Below are 24120 nucleotides of genomic sequence, written 5' to 3'. Positions count from 1 at the left end.
TGGAGTGTAGCCATGAATGATTTAGACAAGAAAAGAGTAGAAACTTTTGAAATGTGGTGTTACAGAAGAATATCGAAAATTAGATGGATATATCATATAACTAATGAGGAGGTACTGAATAGAATTGGGGAGAAAAGAAATTTGTGGTACAATATGACTAGAAGAAGGGACTGGTTGGTGGACCCATTCTGAGACATCGTGGGATCATCAATTGAGTATTCGGAAGGTTGCAGTAGTTATTTGGAGGTGAAGAGGCTAGCACAGGATAGAGGAGCGTGGAGAGCTGCATCAAATCAATCTTCAGACTGAAGACCACAACAATAATTACAAAGTAACTTGATCAACTAAAAAACATCATTCTTGAGGCAGAACCTGTGTAAATGTTAGTAAATAATTATGTTATTTAGTAGAAAATTAGAATTTTTTAGGACTAATTGTTTACAATTAATATTTTTACAAATATTTGTACAAAAACAAAATATTTAAGAAAACAAACTTTCCTCATTTTGGTAAAACATACTGTTGTACTTAAGTTTTTGTGATATATAATTTTTCATTACAGTTTTATGGAAATATCTGTTCTAGTAATGAGTTTGGCATCATGGATTGTTACATTTTTATGTTAAGGACAGTGCAAGATGAAGCAGAGTGGTTGTCTTGTCATCAATATAGTTATGGTTTATATATTTATTGCACTTCATACTGAATTGTAATACTGAAGGCTAGGTTTCAGTTTACCATCAAAATGAAATCAATGACTATGAAAAATTGCATCAGGAAAGAATAAATTAGAAGAATGTATGCAAATATTGTCAGGTTACTATTTACAATTAGGAAATCTGGACCTTCTAATTCTGTGTGGAAGATAAGTATTGATGTTGTTTTTGTTGTAACAATATCTGATTAACTGAGGGACATATGGTGATACATCTTGTGTTGGTGTTCCAACAAAAGCACCTGCTAAATGATGCGGTGTTCTGTATTTTTGCAAAAGTCAGATAATTTTTTGTTGAAATAATCAGATAGTTATGGTACAGTGTACATTTAATCATCTAGTGTAATTTCTGCTGGTAACCTACAAAGTGTTTTCCTTTTTAGGATATGCATATGATTAGTGTTTTGATGTTGCACAAACACAATATCAGAATGGCAACTTAGGACCTTCCTGCAGGGTATACTAAGACAATGAACAAAGTAGTATTCAGTACAAACACACTTAACCAAGAAGTACACCTATTGATGCACAGTCTAACATGAAGCATACATCTGTCAATAAACATTTGTTCGCCCCGTGGCCCCAGTGTGCGGGCCTATACAAGGCTGTTTGGCAAATGTCCTTGTGAGGTGGCCTCTTTAGCCTGGTCATGGAGGTGCACACTGTTTGATATTGCGCACTCACTTTATAGGGTTAAAATACCCCTTCACCCTTGGGGAAAAATGTTCACCATAGAGATATCCACATCTTCATTGGATCAGATGGGGAGGACTGCTGGAGCAAGTGTCATGCCGTCACACATGAATAGGGTCCGAAATGGTGGTACAGGTGCGATGCACACTCATCCGTAAGAGACCATAAAGGAGCACTGATGCTGGAGGTGCCATATCCATGTCTACCTCCACGCAGGCACACAGTGATGGAGGCAGCAGAGAAGGGGGCTGCAGAAATGTAATTGGCCTGGTACCAACTATGCCGCCCAGAGGAGGTGGCACTCGGAACGAAGTTGGAGCAGGAGCTGGGGGCCAATACAGATGGTGGAGGCATCCTTGTGGGGCAGCAGGGTCTCCAGCAGGGTGACCAAAACAAGTGGCAGCAGGCTAGCAAATATGTACGAGAAACATCCCAATGGTCCAGAAAGAGAGGGTGCATGTTGCCCCACCACAATGCAGACTATCACAAGCCTGACCGCTGACCCTTCTATAGCCAGCAGTAACATACCATCAGAAAGTGAGAGGTGGTGGTGTAGAACATAATAATTGTGCAAAGGATCTGACAGTCAGCCCAGCAGTTTATCTGGCCAGCCTTGGCGGACAAATTGAACAACCGACGTAAGATATGATTGGCCATGATAGTTGCCAAAATCCGAGAACTTGGAATGGGAAAACCGTCCACAGGTTTTGGGCTTCATCATCTAAATGGAAACATAGCAGTTCATCCTGATCAAATGCCGAATTGGGACCAGTCAACTGTTAAGAGCATCTGCATTAACAGGACGTGCTGTACGTTAGAAATGAATTTCATAGTTGTAGCACAACAAAAGCAGAGCCCACCATTGCAGACGATGGGCTGCTTTGTCTGGTAATGATGCCGAAGGATGGAAAAGAGCAACCAAAGGTTTATGATCAGTATTCAAATGAAATTTAGAACTACATAGAAAAACTAGAAATTTTTTGAGTGTATAAACAGTAACAAGAGGTCTTATATCTGTGAATAGTGTTGTTGCACATGATTCAGGGTTTTGGAAGCACACACAATAGGATGTTCGGAACCATCCGCGTATTTGTGCATGAAAATGGCCCCAAGGCCTTGCTGTGAGGCATCTGTAGCCAACACAAAATTTTAGCCCAGTTGGAAGGTAACCAAGCAAGGTCCCAAGTGTAATTTCGACTTCAACGGAGTTAAAAAATGCTCACATGTGGCGACCAGTTAAAAGGAACACCTTTCCTTAAGAGAGCATGAAGGGGCTAAGTCACTGCTAAGAGCTAAGAAGGAATTTGTGGTAGTATGCAATCTTTCCGAGAAAGGCTTGCAACTCTTTGACATTGGTAGGAGACAACAGTGGCATCAATGTGCTGGTATAAAGGCTAGACACAGCATGTGAGACTTCATAACCAAGCAGACAGCTGAACAAAATTGTGATTTATCCAAATTACATCTCAACCCGGTTGCCTGCAGCACCATGATCAAGGCACAAAAGTTCTACAATTGTTCTTCTGTTGAGAAACTGAAAACCACACTATCAACCAGATATTTAATGCATTCTACCATGGAGGCCATGAGTTGCTCCAAAAATCATTTGAAGATGGCAAGTGCGCTAGCTATATTAAATGGCAGGTGCTGGTATTGGCATAACCCAAAGGGAATGTTCACTATAAGGATACATTTGGTGTCATAATACAGAGGCAGTTTCAAGTAGGCCACAGACAAGTCTGTTTTGGAAAAATATTGGCTGTCAGAAACCCACACTAATCCTGAAGGGGTAAGGGACAAGTATCAACGGTTTTGCGACTATCACCAGTGGAGTAGACCATTCACTAGTGGACACAGGTGTGATAACACCCAAAGACATATCTACCAATTTTTAATTTGACCTGCTCCTGTAGAGCTATTGGGATTGGGTAGGCTTGAAAAAAAATGGGCACGCCACTTGTTTCATTGTGATGTGAGCCTCAAAATCAGTAGCAGTCCTAGACCTTCTGAAAACAAGGAGGAATATTATGAGTAGAACGTACCCAGGCCATTACGGAACTTGATCTGGTACCAGATGCACTTTGTCAGAAATAGAGTAGCCAAAATTTTTGAATGTGCATAATCCAAATAAGTTTTCAGCATCATCCACCACTAGAAAGATCAAAGGCTGAACAACTGCTTTATACATTACAGGTGTAGAAAACTATCCTAATATGGGTATTTGTTGTTTGTTGTAAGTCACCAACATATTTCAATATTGAGTTCGTTTGGGCTACCATCACTTGGGAAACACTGTTCACATCCATGTTCATGTCTGGTGAATGAGATTGTGAGTGCATACAGATGCAGTTTTTTTTATTTTTACGATGGTTGCATGTGGCGGCACACGGCCTGCTCATGTTGAACAAAACGATAAGGGCGCAACAGGAAAGGAGCACAAGGCAGCTGTTGTGACGGTGACTGTTGTTGCTGTTTAGCACAATGCTGCCCCATGCATTGTGGAAACCACAGTTGCTTGGCTGCAATGTTGTCTTCCCCCCATGAGCTAACCAACAGCAGCTGAGGAGGATAAGCAGTGGCGGCTCTTCACACCAAGCATCTATCCCATTTCCTGCCTCTCTAGATATTTCAGAAAACTGGGAAATATTCAAAACCTCTGTGAGAGGAAGGTTTTCCCAAACTCCTGTATGAGGGGCACATTGTAGCATCATGAATCATCAAATCAGCATATGAGTAACAGTGAGCTTCAAACTGGCAATGGCGGCTGAGCCTGTGAACTTTCACTGCCCCAACTCTGTATGACTGATGCGGCTACTTTTGACAGCGGTAGAACTCAATGCCCAGCAGCAATAACAGGAGTATATTCGCAGTGATAAGTAGAGAGCAACTGACACATTTCATTAAAAGAGAGACTGGCAGGTTCCTGAAGAGGAGTCAGCTGACACAGAAGGTGATAAACACAAGGAGAAATCCCTGGTGTAAAGAAAGTCTCACACATGTTGGAGTTCCCAACTCCTAAAGCTGGAAAAGTTGTTGAAGGCATTCTTTATATGTATGCCAACCTTTCACACAATAATCGTTTGGTGGAAACTGTAGGGTTGTGTCAACAACAGTGAACCCTGGCTACTGCTGGTGGGTGAGAGTTCACTGCTGTTCAACAAGAGATTGAAGAATTTCTTTCACTGACATATTGGCCACACACTACACTTGATGTGCAGTCTAACATGGAGCATAGGTCTGTCAAATAAACAATGGCATTTCAGTGAAACTATACAGAGAACTTAGGAGTAATGCCACCTACATTATGTATGTAAGGAAATATTATACAGTGGGTTTGTTAGTCAGAAATCATGTTTTAATGTTGCCTGTTTGTGAGAAGATTGTGTTATGCCTCATATAAGATGGAGAAATGTCTATCAGTTCGACACTGACAAGATTGTGAGTCATTGAGAATGCAATTTATTATTCTGCAATATTGCTTCACCAGAATCCCATGACTGTCCACTTGCAAATATAGAATCAGTGGGGTCAAGAGGGCATACTCAGTGCCATGCAGAATCTCTGTGTCCTCACACAATTTAGTGCCCAAGAAGTAAGACTTATTGTTCCATCAGTTGTGCAGCCACGTCATGAACCTTGAGTCAGTAACTGCACTTCTTTGTAGCAAGATATGAATCCACTCAGAGTGTGCGACGGCATCTGGAACACCACAGACTATCAGTGCAACAAACCACTGTTATGGCTTCTGTTGACACTGAAGGCGCACCAATAGTGATAGCCCGAGACAACACAGGAGTGGAACCATCTCATCTTTTCAGACAACTCCCAGTTTTGCGTACAGCACCACAATGGACGTATCCACAAGAATTAGGGTGCTGATGACCTCGCCATTCTTAAAATACTAATAGACATCGAAGTGAATTAACGTTTCGAGATTGTGTTTGTCAGCACCTGGTGTAATATGTAGGATGTCACTGAATACACAAGCCAGTCAACTCTGGTTCACATAGTTATTTGGACAGCAGCTGTTACATTTCGGATGATTTAAGGCTGGTGGCCCCTGTTCAAGGTCTGCGAGACATTCTCCATCAACAAGACAGCATGCTGCCCGTGTTGTTCTGACCTACCTGAATACAAAGGGTGTTCGACTGTTGCCCTAGCCAGCACATTCTCCAGATCTCTCTCGCATTGGAAACATCTGGTCATGGATTGCTGAGAGACTGGATTGTTACCACTTGTCAGCCACTGTGATTTATGAAATCGGGCACAGAAGTGAAGCAGAATGAATTGATGTACTTTCATCTGTCATCCAAGCCCAGCCACTGTTATTGTCAGGGTGAGAGCTCTATGTATTGAACTTTGTACTCTGAATATACCTCCCTGCTCCACATCACCTACATACTGAATAATATATTCTTACAACTATACTGTATATGCACAGTAAATAAAATGTTCAAAACAGTAAAGAGCAACAATGAGTTGTCATTTCCATTCTAGCTGTATTAGAGCAGATTTAGATTTTGGCTAAGACTAGCCATTATCAGTGCTAAAATACATGAAGTCAGACCATAGTGTACAAAAATCACAACTCATGACATAACCTATAGTGCTTGTACGCAAAATTACATACTAGTATTTCAGAGTTGTTATACATGCCCTAATATGTCTACACCTCTTCTTCAGGATCTTGTCACAGCTCCTTAAAGACTACTGTATAACGAAGTTATGTTTTGCAGAGAATACATCAGTTGACATACTGTATGAACTACATAATACATAACCTTCTTAGTAAAGCAATCAGAATCTCTAATAAAATGTAAAATTTACAAAGAAATAAAATAAAATGCTAGTGAAATTATTGATATTTCTCCAGTGATTTACTGCCACATTTAAAAGTCAACATTAGAAGAAATTTAAAAAATGCCAGAGTCATTTATTACTTATTGAATAGTTCATAGTTGGCACCAGATACAGTGTTGGTGCGATTTGCCAATCTGTAACGGGTATAGAGAGTATTGATCTCTGTGTCACTTCATACAGGCTTTTAATTGTGTGTACAATAAAAATAAGATACTTAATTGCTATTATTAACAGTGTACAAGCATCTAAATTAATGTAACATGAAAAAAGTTATGTAGGTTTGATATAACCATCATGCTCATACAGTATTATGTCAGTGGTTGCTAGCAAAGCAAAAGCTGAAATGCTTAACTCTGTTTTCAAACATTCCTTTACAAAGGAAAACCAGGAGGACTGCCACAATTTAACCCTGTACCACTGAAAAGATGAATGAAGTACAAGGGTCACTCCAAAAGAAATGCACCCTATTTTTGTAAAAATACTGTTTTCATTCTGCATTTGTGAAAGTTTTACAGTGTGTAGATACATCCTTCCCGCTTGTTTTCAAACTTAGTTCAACCTGTTCCCATGAGTGGCACCTCACAGCATGTCTTCAAAATTTGCTGCTACACTTGATGTTCGTCAGAAGCAATGTGCTGTCATAGAATTCCTGTGCTGTGAAAATGATACAATGGGAAACAGCCACAAGAGGTTGAAAAAGGTGCATGGAGATGCTTCTGTCAATCGCAGTACAGTTAGTCGGTAGGCAAGCAGGTTACATGATTAAAGTGGGCAAGGCAATATTGAGGATTGTCCTCGCAGTGGCAGGCCTCGTATTGCACACACTCCAGACAATGTGCAGAGAGTTAACGAATTGGTGACTGCTGACAGACGCATCACAGTGAACGAATTGTCACGCTACGTTGGGATAGGGGAAGGAAGTGTTTGCAGAATACTGAAAGTGTTGGCGTTAAAAAAGGTTTGTGCCAGGTGGGTTCCCAGGATGTTGACAGTGGCTCACAAAGAAATAAGAAAAATGGTATGCAGAGAACTTTTGGAATAGCACGAGAATGGTGGAGATGAATTTCTTGGAAGAATTGTGACAGGTGATGAAACATGGCTCCATCATTTTTCACCAGAGACGAAGAGGCAATCAATGGAGCGGCATCATGCAAATTCACCCAAGGAAAAAAAAAATTCAAAACCACACCTTCTGCTGGAAAAGTTATGGCTACAGTGTTTTTCGATTCTGAAGGACTCTTGCCTGTGAACATCATGCCAAGTGGAACCACCATGAATTCTGATGCATATATGATGACACTGAAGAAACTTCAAGCTCAACTGAGTTGTGTTCGACCACATTGGCCAAAGCAGGATGTTTTGCTGTTTCACGACAATGCACGGGCACATGACAGTCAAAAAACCATGGAAGCGATCACAAAACTCAGATGGACAACACTGAAACACCCGCCTTTTAGTCCTGACCTGGCTCTATGTGACTATCATCTCTTTGGGAAACTGAAAGACTCTCTTCGTGGAACAAGGTTTGAAGATGATGACTCCCTTGTGCACGCTGCCAAACAGTGGCTCCAACAGGTTGGTTCAGAATTTTACCATGCGGGTATATAGGCGCTGGTTCCAAGATGGCGTAAGGCAGTTGAGAGGGATGGAAATGATGTGGAGAAATGAAAATATTGTTCCTAAAGGATGTATCTACACACTGTAAAACTTTCAAACACGTAGAATAAAAGATGGAATTAAAAAAAAAAATAGTGTGCACTTCTTTTGGAGTGACCCTCAGTTTTGAGAAACAGCTGAAATAGTTAAAATTGAACAAAGCTCCAGGGTCCAATGGAATCCCTATCAGATTCTATACTGAATTTGTGGCTGAATTAGCTCCTCTTCAAACTGTAACGTATCGTAGATCCCTCGAACAAAAACGTGCCTAGTTTTTGGAAAAACCCCCAAGTCACACCTGTTCACAGGAAGGGTAGTAGAAATGATCTACAAAACTACCGTCCGGTATCCTTGACATTGATTTGTTGCAGAATTTTAGAACATATTCTGAGCTTAAACATAAAGAAGTTCTTGAATAGAATAACCTCCTCGATGCAAACCAATATGGATTCCGAAAATGTCAATCATATGAACCCAACTTCCACTTTTCTCACATGACATACTGAAAGCTTTGGATCAAGGCAGCCAGACAGATGCATTATTTCTTGATTTCTGAAAAGCATTTGACTCAGTACCACACCTATGCTTATTGTCAAAGTTACGATCATTTGGGTATGGAGAGTGTTCGTCAAATGTAGAAGTAACTTCATGTGTGCCCCAGGGAAGTGTTTTGGGACCCATGATGTTCATGTTGTACCTTAATGATCTTGCAGAAGATATTAATAGTAACCTCAGACTTTTTGTGGATGTTGCAGTTATCTATGAAGAAGTACTGTCTGAAAGAAGCTGCATAAATATTCAATCAGATATTGATAAGATGTCAATGTGGTGCAAAGATTGGTAATTAAATGTTCAGAAATGTAAAATTGTGCACTTCACAAAAGGAAAAAAAAAAAAACATAGAATCCTATAATATCAGTGAGTCACTATTGGAATCTACCAACTCATACAAATACCTGAATGTAACACTTATAGGGATATGAAATGGACTAATGACATAGGCTCAGTTGTGGATAAAGGTAGACTTCAGTTTATTGGTAGATTACTGGGAAGGTGTGAACAGTCTACAAAGGAGAATGCTTACAAACAACTCGTACTACCAGTTCTAGAATATTGCTAAAGTGTTTGGGACTGTACCAAATAGGACTAACAGGGGATACTGAATATATACGGAGAAGGGCAACATGAATGGCCACAGGTTTGTTTGATCCATGGCACAGTGTCAGAGAGATACTGAAGGAACTGAACTGGAAGACTTTTGAAGATAGACGTAAACTATCCCGAGAAAGTCTGTTAACAAAGTTTCGAGAATCGGCTTGAAATGATGACTCTAGAAATATATTACAAACCCCTATATATATTGCTCCCATAGGGATTGTAAGGATAAGATTAGAGTAATTATTGCACATGCAGAGGCATTCAAAGAATCATTCTTCCCACACCTCATACAGGAATGGAACAGGAAGAAACCCTAATAAGTGGTACAATGGTATATACCCTCTATCATGCACCTCACAGTAGTTTGCAGAATACAGACGTAGATTACTGACAAGAAAGCAGGACCAATTTCATATCCCCCCACCCCTCCGGGTTGTATTTTTCATTTCTTCCAAGCAAGGAAGCAGGCTTCGAATCATTCCAAAAAATGGGCATTTTTCATAATGACTTGATCATTTGTCAGGTTGCAGTTAATATTTTTCTGGTGGCCAGAGATCTCCAGTCGTGAAGTGCATTCGACTTTCCTAATGGAAGGTAATTTTTCCTCATGCTGGAGTTTTAATGGGCAGCATTAGCACTTCAGATAGTTTTTTCTAGGCGCTTCACTGGAAGATAGACTATAAAGTACAAAATAACTGACATGAAAATGCAAAAAAATGAACAACATAATAAATGCTATAAATACACTTACTTTACAATGAATGCTCGTAAGAAAAACCCTTCTCCTCTCTTTAAGAGCAGCAAATCTGTAGTAGCACATTTGTTAAAGTCTGTGTACAAATTCTTTTTCACTCACAAGTGCCACTATTGCTATCAACCACTCTTGACCCATAGTACCTAGCAGAAATGGTTTTATTCTGTTCAGGGCAGAAAAAGATCGCTCCACGTCAGACATTGCCATTGGTATGGTAACAGTCACTTTCAGGAGTTTCATTGTCTTGTTAAAGCGACCTACAAATCATTTTCAAGAGGAATTGCAGAAGTGGAACAGCATGTGTGAGAGCTGTAAACTCTATATGTAAATTGAAGGTGGAGGGGAGGAGAAAGGGAAGGAAAGGGAAGGGACTACAGATATCAGCTGCATCAGGACTGGGTGGAATCAGCAGCGATGAGGAAAATTATGTGATGGACTGGGATTCAAAACCAGGATCTCCCACTTACTAGGCAGTTGCATTACCCACTGTGCCACCTGGACACAGTGTTTATCGCAACTGCGTGGACTATCTTGGCACACCTCTTGGCCAACTGACACTCTCACCTAGTGCCACCTAACCATAATCCCAGACCACGTCCTCTATGCTCGCTACTTTGAGATCCCTGCAGAAGGCCAGGCGTAATTGAGCATCCTCACTGAAGAAGGTGGATTCATTGCTGACTGAGGTGAATCAATTATATGAATGCCACACAGAATCTGCAGCTGTGATACATTATATGTAAATTACAGGTGGAGGGTGGACGGGGAAAAAAGTCTGAAAGAACATACACCCCACAATCATAAACAAGGGTTGGAACTTAAATAGTGGCAACTATTTATTCACAACCGATACAAAAGAGTTACTTGTTTGCCTCTGTTACTGTCCTTCAAAGTAGTCACCAGCATTGTGTAGAACCCGTTGCCAGTGATGTGGAAGGTGTAGTTTACCGTTAGCAGAGCCTGTTCTGCTGATGGTGCGAATGGAGCGGTCTACTGCCTATCGAATCTCTGGAACAGTTCTGAAGCAAATGTCATGAAGTGTTTCCTTCATCTTTGGAATCAAGTCAGAGTCACAAGGACTTAAGTCCGGGGAATATGGTGGATGGTACAGTACTTCCCAGTCCCATCAACTGAACAGAGCAACCGCAGATTGTGCTGTATGCGCCTGCACATTGTCACGCAAAATGATGGGTGGTTTGCGCAGAAAGTGTTGCCGCTTCTTTCACAAAGCTGGTCACAGGTGGTGATCCAAAAATGAACAGTAACACTGTGCATTGACGATCTGCTGTGGAGGAACGTAATGCGTTAGGATAACACCATCACAGCCTTACATAAGAATCATCATAACTTTAGACCACTCCATTCGCACCGTCAACAGAACAGGCTCTACTAATGGTATACTATACCTTCCATATTGCTGGCAATGGGTTCTACACAACACTGGTGACTACTTTGAAGGACAGTAACAGGTGAAACATGTAACTCTTTTGTATCGGTTGTAAATAAATAGTTGCTACTATTTAAGTTCCAGCCCTCGTAATTGATTCACCTTGATGGGCAATGAATCCACCTTCTTCTGTGTGGATGCATAATTACACCTGACTTCCTGTGGGAATCTCAAAGTAGCGATCATGGAGACCATGGACAGGGACTGTGTATTTGTGGTGCTAGGTGGGAGTGTGGGCCAGCCAAGAGGTGTGCTGAGATAAGTCTGTGCAATTTTGATAAACACTGCCCAGTGGCACAGTGGTTAATGCAACTCCCTAGTAAGTGGGAAATCCCTGGTTCAAATGCCTGTCTGACAAACAGTTTCACTCATCACCGCTGATTCCGCGTACAGTACTGATGAAGCTGATGTCAATAGTCCCTTCCCTTCCATTCCCTTCCCTTTCCTTTCCTCTCCCCCCCCCCCCCCCCCCATCCCCACCTTCACTTTACATATAATGTATCACAGCTGCAGACTCTGCATGGTGTCTGTTCTTTTAGACATGTCTGAAAAAAACAAGACACCATGCATTCATATAACTGACTCATCTTGACGGACAATGAATCCACTTCGTTCAGTGTGGATGCACAGTTACACACGACCTGCTGCGGGAATCTCAAAGCGTGAGTGTGGAGGACTTCGGACAGGGACTGCGGATAGGTGGTGCTGTGTGGAAGTGTGGGTCGGCCAAGATAGTCCATGCACTTACGGTAATGCTGTGTCTCGGTGGCACAATGTTTAATGCAACTGTCTAGTAAGCAGGAGATCTCAGGTTTGCATGCTGCCCCCGCCCCCTCCTCCCTCACGGTACCTTCAATTTACATAATGTATTATGTAACATGGCTGCGGATTCCGTATGGTGTCTGTTCTTTCAGACATGTCTAAAAAAACAGACACCCCACATTCATATAGCTGTAAATTCATTCCTCATGTATAGTTTCCCTGAAGCTCCATACTTATTCTATTCAAGGAAGGGCTAAAAAAAAACTAGGAATCCCATTAACTTCAGTCAAAGATTCTAATGTCTATATTCTGACTCATTGCTTGGGCTAAAACTGCAGAACTGGATTTTGTGCACATGTCAAGCAGAGCACATAAGAGCTGACTGTCAATCTAAAAAATGATAGTAGACTTCAACAGAACAGTTCATATATTTTGCCAAATCTTTCACAGAGCCAGGAGAATGGTTGAGTTGAAGTTTATAAAATCTTTATGCTTTGTAAAATTTTCTCATTCATAAATACTTCTGCAAGGGTTCATTTCTCCGTTGCACCACAGGATAAACCACCACTAGGCATCATTCTATTTTGATTATATTTATTTGATGTTGATATCACTACTACAGCTTTCAGTAGGCCCAATAAATAACCTATTGATCTTGTCTGGTTTCTACAACAGCAGGACTCATTGGTCATGATGCGGAATTATTAGGTAAAGGTACAGTATCATTTAGATTACAGTCAATAAATGGTTAGAACCAGAGAGCAATTTGCTAGTAATTAAACAATGGCAATTGTGTAGGTACATGATGAAAGGCCCCCAGGATGCTGTAAAATTAAGATTTATTAAAAACAAAAAAAGAAACAGAAAGTTCGCAAAGATGTTAATTATGAATGCACGGTAAGGCACAGACAAATTAAAGAAAAAACATTCAATTTTTGTACATCGTACGTAGAAGGACGATGAAGATGTATGAATTTAGATATGATGTATTTCGAGCTCCATGTATCATATGTGTGTGTGAATAATATTATATTGAACAACAGTATCAAGTATGTTTTTATTTATTGAAGTGAAGTGAAGAACATATAAGGAAGATTTTCTTGATTATGACAAGCGCCGGTGTTCTCGGAGTCCGTCACCTGTAGCTTCAATTAAAATGTTAGCGAAGTCCAATGGCCAAAAAATACAAATAATTGCAGAACATTTTTTTAGTAATGCAGTCATATTACATCCTACAAACATGTGTCTTCATATGCATAGTCAATAATACTTAGTAATAATAATATATATATTTTTTTAATTGCAACTATCAACCTGTGTGCCAGGACTTCAGGGCAGCGGTTGTGAGTAGTGTTTGTTAACTATTGTTATAGTAACAAATTACTATGACATTGTTATGAATCATAAAAACTAACTGCCTGTATTTTCTGTTTGCATGAATCATGATGGGGAGCAAGTGTTACAAAAAGGCAAGAACTGAGGTGAAAAAATTTTGAATGGGTTAAGAAGAGGACCCAGGTCATGTAAAATTTTCAGTCGTAAGCTGTTTTGTTTGGCGCAGCAAAGGTAGGACGGCTACGCAAGTTGCTTGCATAGTTACACTTGGTAATGCCTCCTTTGATGCAGATAGAAACCTTTGCTCATCATTCCCTTCCTTGAATTTTATTTGCAAAAACTTTACAGAAATTTTTCAGTGTGATACATATTGTCAGTAAACCATAAAGAATTGTGACACAATAGTTTGTGCACCATAAAACAGTGTTTGACATCATGTGAATTGCATTTGTCAGATGTAATAGCACATGAAATTTTTAAAATTTTTTGTGAGAATTTCATTTTTTGCATATACATAGAACATGGCCAAAAAATATATGCCCATTGTTGACAACAATAGTGAAAATGCAATCAGCCAAGATGGTGTAGAACTGCGAGACTGAACAAAGTTCAGGCACTGTGCATGCTTACTGTAGAAAGTTTAAGTAGATCAGAGATGAGTGTCGCAGGAGTGACAAATGATAGCGATGCTCCACAGGAGAACAACCTTGACGACACAATGTTTACAATTGATGAGACAATATCATGCATCTCCCAGAGCGACATACTGCTCCTGAGTGAAACATTGGAGAGTGATTCCAATATGAATTTTGACAGCACATTACAGACGCCACTTGATCACAACACAAACATAAACTTGGAAAGTACAGTTGACAGCAACCACAGTGGTACTTCTGAAGCATTACTATGGCAGTTATTATCTAAAATAAACATGAACTTTGATGATAAGAAACACAATATGAACAACAGATTCATTGATATGAAACAAGATATGAATACCAAAATTGATTGTTTGACACAACCTGAACACCATCACAAGAAGAGAGACAAATTACCAACATTTCCTGTCCAAAATTGCAAGGTGCAAACTGCTACAGGCAGTAAGGCTAAATTGGTTAAACATCAAGCACTTATTCCGTTACAAATTGAACATTTTGCAGTGTAGTGCAACTTTCGTATAATCAACAAACTTATAGTTTATTGTCTTACTGGCATGGACACATTCAGAACATACAAAACGCAGATTGACGTAGGTAATGGTAAATGCCACTTTTTTTTGTTTTTGTAAAGGATCACATCTTTTCTATTGATTTAGTCAGACCAGCTGATGAAAGTAACAAAAACAAACTAGAGTCAAATGTAGTGGTACAGTATTCCTTTCCAGCTGTATATTTCACAAACAAATTTATTACTGAACAAGAAGCAAACACTGAGGTTAGTTACGAAATTGTAGAGTAGAAACTAAGTTAATCATAGGTACTAAATGAGATGCAATGACAAGAATGTTCTAACTTGTTATTTAAGTATGCCATTGTTTTCATTAGGGAGCCAGGAGTAATCAAAGACTATGAATATAAATTTGAAGTCTACCCACATGAAACATTTTGTATAATGCCATATCCTATTCCGTCCTCCCCTCGTGGTCTCGCGGTAGCGTTCTCGCTTCCCGAGCACGGGGTCCCGGGTTTGATTCCCGGCGAGGTCAGGGTTTTTTCCTGCCTCGAGATGACTGGGTGTTGTGGTGTCGTCTTCATCATCATCATTCATCCCCATTACGGTCGGAGGAAGCCAACGGCAAACCACCTCCATTAGGACCTTGCCTAGTAAAGTGGTGCGGGTCTCCCGCATCGTTCCCCTACGCTCTGTAAAGAAGCATGGGACTTCATTTCCATTTTTTTCATATCCTATTCCATGGGCAAAAGGAGAGGCAGTAAAGGAAGAGATCAATCATATGATTAAATGGGGAATTAGACAACCTTCATTTTCAACTTAAAAAAATAGTCCAATATTACCAGGAAGCAAACCATATGGTTCTGTAGGATTAGTTCTTGGTGCTAGAGGTATCAGTAAGATTATAGTACCAGTATGCCTAAGACCAGACAACTTGGACGAACAGCTTTTAAAGTTTTACAATACAAAATATTTCAGTATACTCGATCTCAAGTGTCCTACTGGCAAATAAAGCTTCATGAAGAAAGTCGAAAATATACATCATTTGTTTGTGGTGGCAGAAGTCCTTTGGTTATGTGATGGTAAGTGTCAGGAGGACTTTAATAACGTTAAGCAGGCATTGGGAAATGCAAACATTCTTAGCCACCCTGACATGTCCATGGACTTTTGTCCGTGCACAGATGCCTCATATCAAGGGCTGGGGGGCATGCTTATTCCAGATGAGAGAGGAAGAAGGTAAGGAAGTACTCAAGGTCATCTGTTTTGCTAATTGCATGTTACCAGAAGCAGAAAGATCTTACTCTGTGTCAGAATTGGAAAGTTTAGCAGTAATGTGGGCATTTAAGAAGTTTGAATATTTTTTGTGGGGCAAGAATACCAAAATTTGTTGTAACCATCAGTCACTGTCATTTCTTTTAAGATGTAAACTATTACATCGTTGACTAGCTACGTGGTGTCTATGTTTACAAGAATTCAGTTTCGAAATCATTTATATTAAAGGAAGTCAGAATGTTATTGTGGATGTCTTGTCCAGGTTACCACAAGGTTTAGAGGAATTTGGTGAATTAACAGAACAGGATGCAGGTTCAGCACAACAGTCTGATTGCCATAAGTTTTGTAAGCAAATGAAAATTATACAACAGCAAGATCGCAGATGCAGTAGTCATGCAAAACCTTAAGCAAGATGAAGGTGGAATGGTAAGTAAATGATATCAGGAATACCAGGGCGTTTTGTTGCATGGGAAACATGAAAAATCTGATCAATGGTGTGTGTGTGTGTGTGTGTGTGTGTGTGTGTGTGTGTATTCCTGAAGATTACATCATCGAATTTATAAGACACTCACATGAAGTATGGGGACATTATGGAGTAGGCAAATGTACTGAAAAAATTGCAACACTTTGTTAGTTTCCAAATTTGAGAAGGTGTGTCCCGCAGGTATTAAGAAAGTGTGCAATATGTCAAAAATCAAAACAGTCCAATGTGTCAAAATATACTGAGCTACACCCTAAGCTCATGAAAAGCCCTCTAGATATAGTATGCCTGGGCATAGCTGGTCCATATCCGAGAAGTGGTCCATGTCCGAGAAGTAAACGAGGAGTAAGATACGTAGTAGCACTATATGATATTTTCTCGAAACATATCAAAAGCCACAAATATCAGAAAAAGAATTGAGAGAGACTATTTGAGAAGAGTAGGTAAACCAAAGGTAGTACTAACTGATAATGCTTCATATGACGCGGGGCAAAAGTGGAAACAATTTGTGACCTCACAGGGCATAAAGCACATATTAGTAAGCCTTTTTCACCCAGAAGGACATACACCCCTCACAAAAACACCCGATGGGTAGAATACGTAACTCCTTTCATCCATGTTGTCAATAACCTACCACATTCTTCAACAGGTTTCACACCTAATGAATTGATGTTTGGACAAAACAAACGAATGAGTGGGAGTCTCCCATACCAAAGATACTCACTACAGAAATGACACTAAAAGACAAAATCGAACAAGCTGTAGTTATACTAGAAAACAGGGCCAAGTATAGAAGGAAAATTTATAACAAGAAACTGAAACGTCTTACACAATATTTTGAAGGGCAACAAGTCCTCTTACTGATGCACCCTAAATCAATAAAATTTGGCAAACTGAATAAGAAGTGGCAATTACTCTATTCAGGACCTTATGTAATTTCCAAAATAGAATATCCTGGGATGTACAGGTTAGCTTATGAGAAAACAGGAAGAGACAAGGTTCTCCACCCTCACAAAGACATAAAAGTCTTTATAGAATGACAAAGCATTGTAACTTTTTTTTTGTATCACAAGATAATTGTACATAGTGTACATAATTCTAAATGTAATTTTGCTTCTGGAGTATATTTTAAGGTAAAGTAATGTGTACAGGCATAAGTAATTCTTTTGATTTGTACATGTAGGCATAAAAATTAACAGCAATGAGAAGAATACACCAATTCATGCGAAGTGAAAGTATAAATGAAATTTGCTTATGGCTCAGCTGCCACGCACTCAACAATACGCACTGACGGCAGTAGCAGAATAGGAGACATTGACCTGTGCACATGCGCAACAGACTGGCAGAAGGCGCAACAAAAATAGGAATGCAATATGTACCTAACTTAAATACAAAGTAAATGAAAAACTATACGAGACATGTAAGCTAAGGGCTAACAACAAAATACTGTGAGAGATGTCAAATAATTTTCTTTGCAGAGTAAATGATCATAATGGGTAACAGAATAAACAAATGTCTATGAATTTACACAAAGTACGGAAATATCTGTGGATGTATGCAATGACCAAATGTATCAGTCGCCACTGAGCTACGTAATGCAGTTAGTTTTAAGTTTTTTCTTTCAGTGGCCAGTGCGTCGTCACCGCACAGAAAAAGAGAATTATGTTGAGAGTAGCAGGTACCAATTGAAGAAATAGGCCACACCTCGAGTAAACAATTTAGTTATAAGGATATATTAAAAACAAAGATTCCATGACTTACCAAACGGGAAAGCACTGGTAGATAGGCACAATAAAAAACACACACACAAAATTTCAAGCTTTCACAACCAACGGTTGCTTCGTCAGGAAAGAGGGAAGGAGAGGGAAAGATGAAAGGATGTGGGTTTTAAGGGAGAGGGTAAGGAGTCATTCCAATCCCCGAAGCAGAAAGACTTACCTAAGGGGGAAAAAAGGACAGGTATACACTCTCGCGCGCGCGCACACACACACACACACACACACACACACACACACACACACACACACACAAGCAGGCATATTTAAAGGCCTTTAAATATGTCTGCTTGTGTCTGTATATGTGTGGATGGATATGTGTGTGTGTGCGAGTGTATACCTGTCCTTTTTTCCCCCTAAGGTAAGTCTTTCTGCTTCCGGGATTGGAATGACTCCTTACCCTCTCCCTTAAAACCCACATCCTTTCATCTTTCCCTCTCCTTCCCTCTTTCCTGACGAAGCAACCGTTGGTTGCGAAAGCTTGAAATTTTGTGTGTGTGTTTGTGTGTTTTTTTATTGTGCCTATCTACCAGCACTTTCCCGTTTGGTAAGTCATGGAATCTTTGTTTGTGATATATTTTTCCCATGTGGAATGTTTCTTTCTATTTTAGTTATAAGGATATTTATACAAAGGTCATAAGGCAAATTAAAAATGAAATATGCATCGTCGCAGTGTCTCTCTCTGTGACAATTATCAATACCTGTTCACTGCAGAGTACACATAAACATTTAAGCATGAGATTTTACAAAAACTGGTTAATTTTTATCGTGTGACATGAAAGCTTGAATAATGGCATTTCCAGTATTTGAGAAAGACAAGTCTACGATGGTTAAAACTTCATGTTACACACTAAGCTACATGTGAAATGAAGTAAACAGCACTAACACATGAAGAAACAACATGATACTACATTGGTGATTAGTAGGTACACTTCTTTCAGTGAAACAAAAGTTCCTTGGCATCTAGTCCCATCATTGTATGAGTAACATTTCCTCATAAATCCTTGAGCCCATAGATGAGTATTTCCTTTCTTCCCTCCCAAACAAAGGAGGCGGCGCCAAGCATAGTTAGGCCAGCAATGTGCAGTGTTATAGTCCTATTTCCAATGTTTTTCTCCCTCTTCTACCTAAGGAAGAAATGAGCTCCCACAAGTGATAAAAGCTTATCTATAAAATGAAGCAAAAATGTATCATATCCTTGTGTTGTATCATAATAATGTGATGTGAATGAAGAAAAGTTGAAACTAACAGACAGACTGTAGTAACAGAACCCAGTTAATGAAAATTTCATGACGTTTTGAAACTTAAGAAATTTATGTTTGTAATATAAGCGATGGATGGAATGTCAGCCATAGGTGTAAGATATCATGTTATGTATATTGTTATAACTCAATACTTGTATGAATTTTCATTGAAAATCAAACTTATAAGAAGAAATGAACTTTGAAGACAAGCAATTTGTACAGTGTTTTGGACTTATATACATGTCTTTCAACAAGTGGCCGGTCTAGTGTGGTGACAGGAACATGCGTGTGCAATGAAATAACTTCTGAGTATTGTGGCTCACACCGCTTGACACATTGACAAGTGAACTATAATTGTTCGAGCCCATACTTACCTCATCGACAGATGCTGCTGGTCAGGTTTCTCTCTGCTGAAAACGCGAGTACGACAGGTAATAATGATGCCCGTGCCATAAAAATTGAGATCTTCTGCCACAGCATCGGATTTTGAACAATAAGCAAACATCCACTGCACCCAGAATGAAGAAAAACGGCATAGTGATTCTTCGGTATGTGACACTCAGATGAAAGTGTGATAGACAATGTGAAATCAACACCAAGAAAGCGAGTGTATGCCCATGCGACAGTAGCTTCTAGCCTGTTGTATGTTAGCGTCTAGCTCTTAGCTGCCAAATCGGTCAGTACACCAGCGCAAAACCTGGCAGCGACAAGGAAGCAAACTGAACATTATTGTTAATGTGCTAAATTCAAACATGTAATGGACTGTCATATTATGTATATAATCTTTAATTTCTTGTAGAATTCCAACATACATAGGATAAGCTGACATATTCACTCCATTAAATAAAAAAGCTGACAATAAAGGATATCGACCCCTATCGACAAATGTAATATATATATATATATATATATATATATATATATATATATATATATATATATATAAACCAAAAACCACTGTACATCTCCATATATCTCAACGTACAGTGTGGGGGCAATTGTGTAGGTACATGATGAAAAGCCCCCAGGATGCCGTAAAATTAAGATTTATTAAAAACAAAAAAATGAAACACTGAGTGACAAGACAGTTGGCAAAGATGTTAATTATGAATGCATGGTAAGGCAGAGACAAATGAAAGAGAAAACATTCAATTTTTGTACAGTCCCCCCCCCCTCCCCCTGCCCGGTATGTAGAAGGGACGATGAAGATGTTCAATTTTAGATTTGAAGTATTGCAAAATCTATGTATTGTATGTGTGTGTGAATAATATTAAATTGAACAACATTATCAAGTATGTATTTATTAAGTGAAGTGAAGAACACATAAGGAGAATTTTCTTGATTACGACAAGTACCGGAGTTGGGTCCACACTGCCTGCAGCTTCATTTAAAATGTAAGAGAAGGCCGGCCGAAGTGGCCGTGCGGTTAAAGGCGCTGCAGTCTGGAACCGCTACGGTTGCAGGTTCGAATCCTGCCTCGGGAATGGATGTTTGTGATGTCCTTAGGTTAGTTAGGTTTAACTAGTTCTAAGTTCTAGGGGACTAATGACCTCAGAAGTTGAGTCCCATAGTGCTCAGAGCCATTTGTAAGAGAAGTCCGATGGCTAAAAGATACAAATAAGCAAAGAACATTTTTTAATAACACAATTGTATTATATCCTACAAACATGTGCCTTCATATGCATAATCAATAATATTTAGTAACATTTATTAATTTTTTTTCTTTTTTAGTGCACAATATAGCATTTTTGTGTTTGTTAGTTTTACTAACAATTGTAAGGTTCACTGTCAGTCAGATAGAAGCTGTCATATATTACAAAATACATCTCACTCCCCCCTTAAACAGACATAAAAAAAGCAACAAATAAAAGTGAATTTTTTATTCTGCCTACTATTGCTGAAGATTGTTTATCACTAAAACGTAAGTACGTAATGTCCCAGAGGATTTGTGAGCAGAATTACATCTGTGACATAGACAAAGGGATAATGTCGAGTGTAAAATTTAAGCCAGAGAAATGATGTTTTTAGCATCTTATGGTACTATAAAGTAACAGATATCAATATAGAGAATGAAAAAATAGTGTGTGATGTATCCTGCTTGACAAGACACAGGAAACCACAATCTGCATGAATAGGTATGTTATAAAAACAGTGGATGACAAAAAATGTTGAAATTTAGGTAGATGGAAATAATAGCCTGAAAAGACATAGTTCCAATGAAAACTTTTTGTGTGATGAATAGCATTAAGAAATTGAGGTTTGTAGATGTAGATAGGTGTTTGTCCCATGGAAATCAAACTGCTGTTGCTTATGATTGAAATTCACATAGAAAAATGTTAAGCATAAGTAAAAACTAACACCGAGTTGTGCCCTAACTAGTGTCACATTTATAATGTTTCACAGTGGCACATCTGTTCATTTATCATCTTCAGTTAGAAACACATTTGTTTTATGAAAAGAATCCATCAGGAGCAAAGATCCAAGATTAAGCAGTTCCTGTAGTAAAAGAAATATTTCAGGCCATGATATCTCTGGTATTTTGTGTGAATGAAATGGCAACTAATAAAGTCAAGATATATTTGGATACATGTTTTCTGTCATCGTGAGACTATTCCTCCAAGTTACACATCAAATCTTTTAACCAGTTTATGACTTTTTGAAGATCTGAACATACCAATTAATAACTACCTTGTACACTACTGGCCATTAAAATTGCTACACCAAGAAGAAATGCAGATGATAAAAGGGTATTCATTGGACAAATATACTAGAACCGACATGTGATTACAATTTCACGCAATTTGGGTACATAGATCCTGAGAAATTAGTACCCAAAACAACCACCTCTAGCTGTAATAATGGCCTTGATACGCCTGGGCATCGAGTCAAACAGAGCTTGGATGGCGTGTACAGGTACAGCTGCCCATGCAGCTTCAACACGGTACCACAGTTCATCAAGAGTAGTGACTGGCGTATTGTGACGAGCCAGTTGCTCAGCCACCATTGACCAGACGTTTTCAATTGGTGAGAGATCTGGAGAATGTGCTGGACAGGGCAGCAGTCGAACATTTTCTGTATCCAGAAAGGCCCGTACAGGACCTGCAACATGTAGTCCTGCATTATCCTGCTGAAATGTAGGGTTTCGCAGGGATCGAATGAAGGGTAGAGCCACGGGTCGAAACACATCTGAAATGTAACGTCCACTGTTCAAAGTGCCGTCAATGCAAACAAGAGGTGACTGAGACGTGTAACCAATGACACCCCATACCATCACGCCGGGTGATACGCCAGTATGGCGATGATGAATACACGCTTCCAATGTGCATTCACTGCGATGTCACCAAACACGGATGCGACCATCATGATGCTGTAAACAGAACCTGGATTCATCTGAAAAAATGACGTTTTGCCATTCGTGCATCGCAGGCGCTCCTGTCTGTGATGCAGCGTCAAGGGTAACCGCAGCCATGATCCCTGAGCTGATAGTCCATGCTGCTGCAAACGTCGTCGAACTGTTCGTGCAGATGGTTGTTGTCTTGCAAATGTCCCCATCTGTTGACTCAGGGATCGAGGTGTGGCTGCACGATCTGTTACAATATGCCTGTCATCTCGAGTGCTAGTGATACGAGGCTGTTGGAATCCAGCACGGCATTCCGTATTACCCTCTTGAACTCACCGGTTCCATATTCTGCTAATAGTCATTGGATCTAGACCAACGCGAGCAGTAATGTCGCGATACAATAAACCGCAGTCGCGATAGGCTACAATCCGACCTTTATCAAAGTCGGAAAAGTGATGGTACACATTTCTCCTCCTTACATGGGGCGTCACAACAACGTTTCACCAGGCAATGCTGGTCAGCTGCTGTTTGTGTATGAGAAATCGGTTGGAAACTCTCCTCATGGCAGCACGTTGTAGGTGTCACCACCAGCGCCATCCTTGTGTGAATGCTCTGAAAAGCTAATCATTTGCATATCACAGCATCTTCTTCCTGTTGGTTAAATTTTGCATCTGTAGCACGTCATCTTCGTGGCCAGTAGTGTATTTTAGATGAGATTTGTTGTGACTCTTAATCTCATTTTATGTCATTTCTCACAGTTGCCTTGACTGGCATGATTATTGCAAGAGATCTACTTCTGGTTGCTGCTGGTTTCTACATCCGATACCAGTCTCTGCCTCCACCTGTAAGTTATAATTTCATTCCGACAACTGTAATTAATATCTGATTATTAAAATGTGTTGTATGATAGGAATTATAATTTACAATTTCAGAAGACACTCAGCCGGTATTTTGATGCTACACATGTAACAGCTCAACTAGCACCTACATATGTCAGCAAGATCAACACAGCCATTCAGCTGTTACTCGCATGTTCAACCCTGGCTGCTCCTGTCTTCGACTATGTGGATCATCCCTTTTTGCATGGCTTATGGTAACAAAAGCTAGCATTTCAGATCTAAATACTTTTAGCATTCTTAATTAACAGCAGAAGAAACTGAAAGATTGCATACTGCCAGTTGCCAATGAAAGTGATGCTTTTGGGGTGGTGATTATTTACGAATAAAAAAACAATAGGTCACTCAATTCGATCTGTAAAATTTAAAAAAAAATCAATTAGGGAATCTCACTGGTGGAAAGACCATGCAGACATTGTTTTCTGGATGCATTTCATGTTCACTATTAATACCAAACGACTTTCTCACAAAACTTCTCAACTGCTGACACATGCAGTAGAATCAGCTTCAAGATGCACAGGGTAAGAATTACTAAGGCAGAGGCAGCTTCCATAAGCTGTTG

General features: G+C 39.6%; 1 protein-coding gene across 1 annotated transcript in view; it reads left to right on the top strand.

Annotated features, from left to right (window-relative positions):
* Positions 1–24120, top strand: part of LOC126175180 (probable cardiolipin synthase (CMP-forming)) — a 79491-nt gene that overhangs the window by 49336 nt on the left and 6035 nt on the right. Inside the window, exons 5-6 of the mRNA XM_049921773.1 lie at positions 23421–23506; positions 23595–23755. Of these exons, the coding sequence (XP_049777730.1) occupies positions 23421–23506; positions 23595–23755 (247 nt within the window). The remainder of the gene's footprint in view (positions 1–23420; positions 23507–23594; positions 23756–24120) is intronic.

This window comes from Schistocerca cancellata, chromosome 1 (assembly GCF_023864275.1).
Source record: "Schistocerca cancellata isolate TAMUIC-IGC-003103 chromosome 1, iqSchCanc2.1, whole genome shotgun sequence".
NCBI classification, from domain to species: Eukaryota; Metazoa; Arthropoda; class Insecta; order Orthoptera; family Acrididae; genus Schistocerca; species Schistocerca cancellata.
This window is presented reverse-complemented; position numbering and strand designations above follow the sequence as displayed.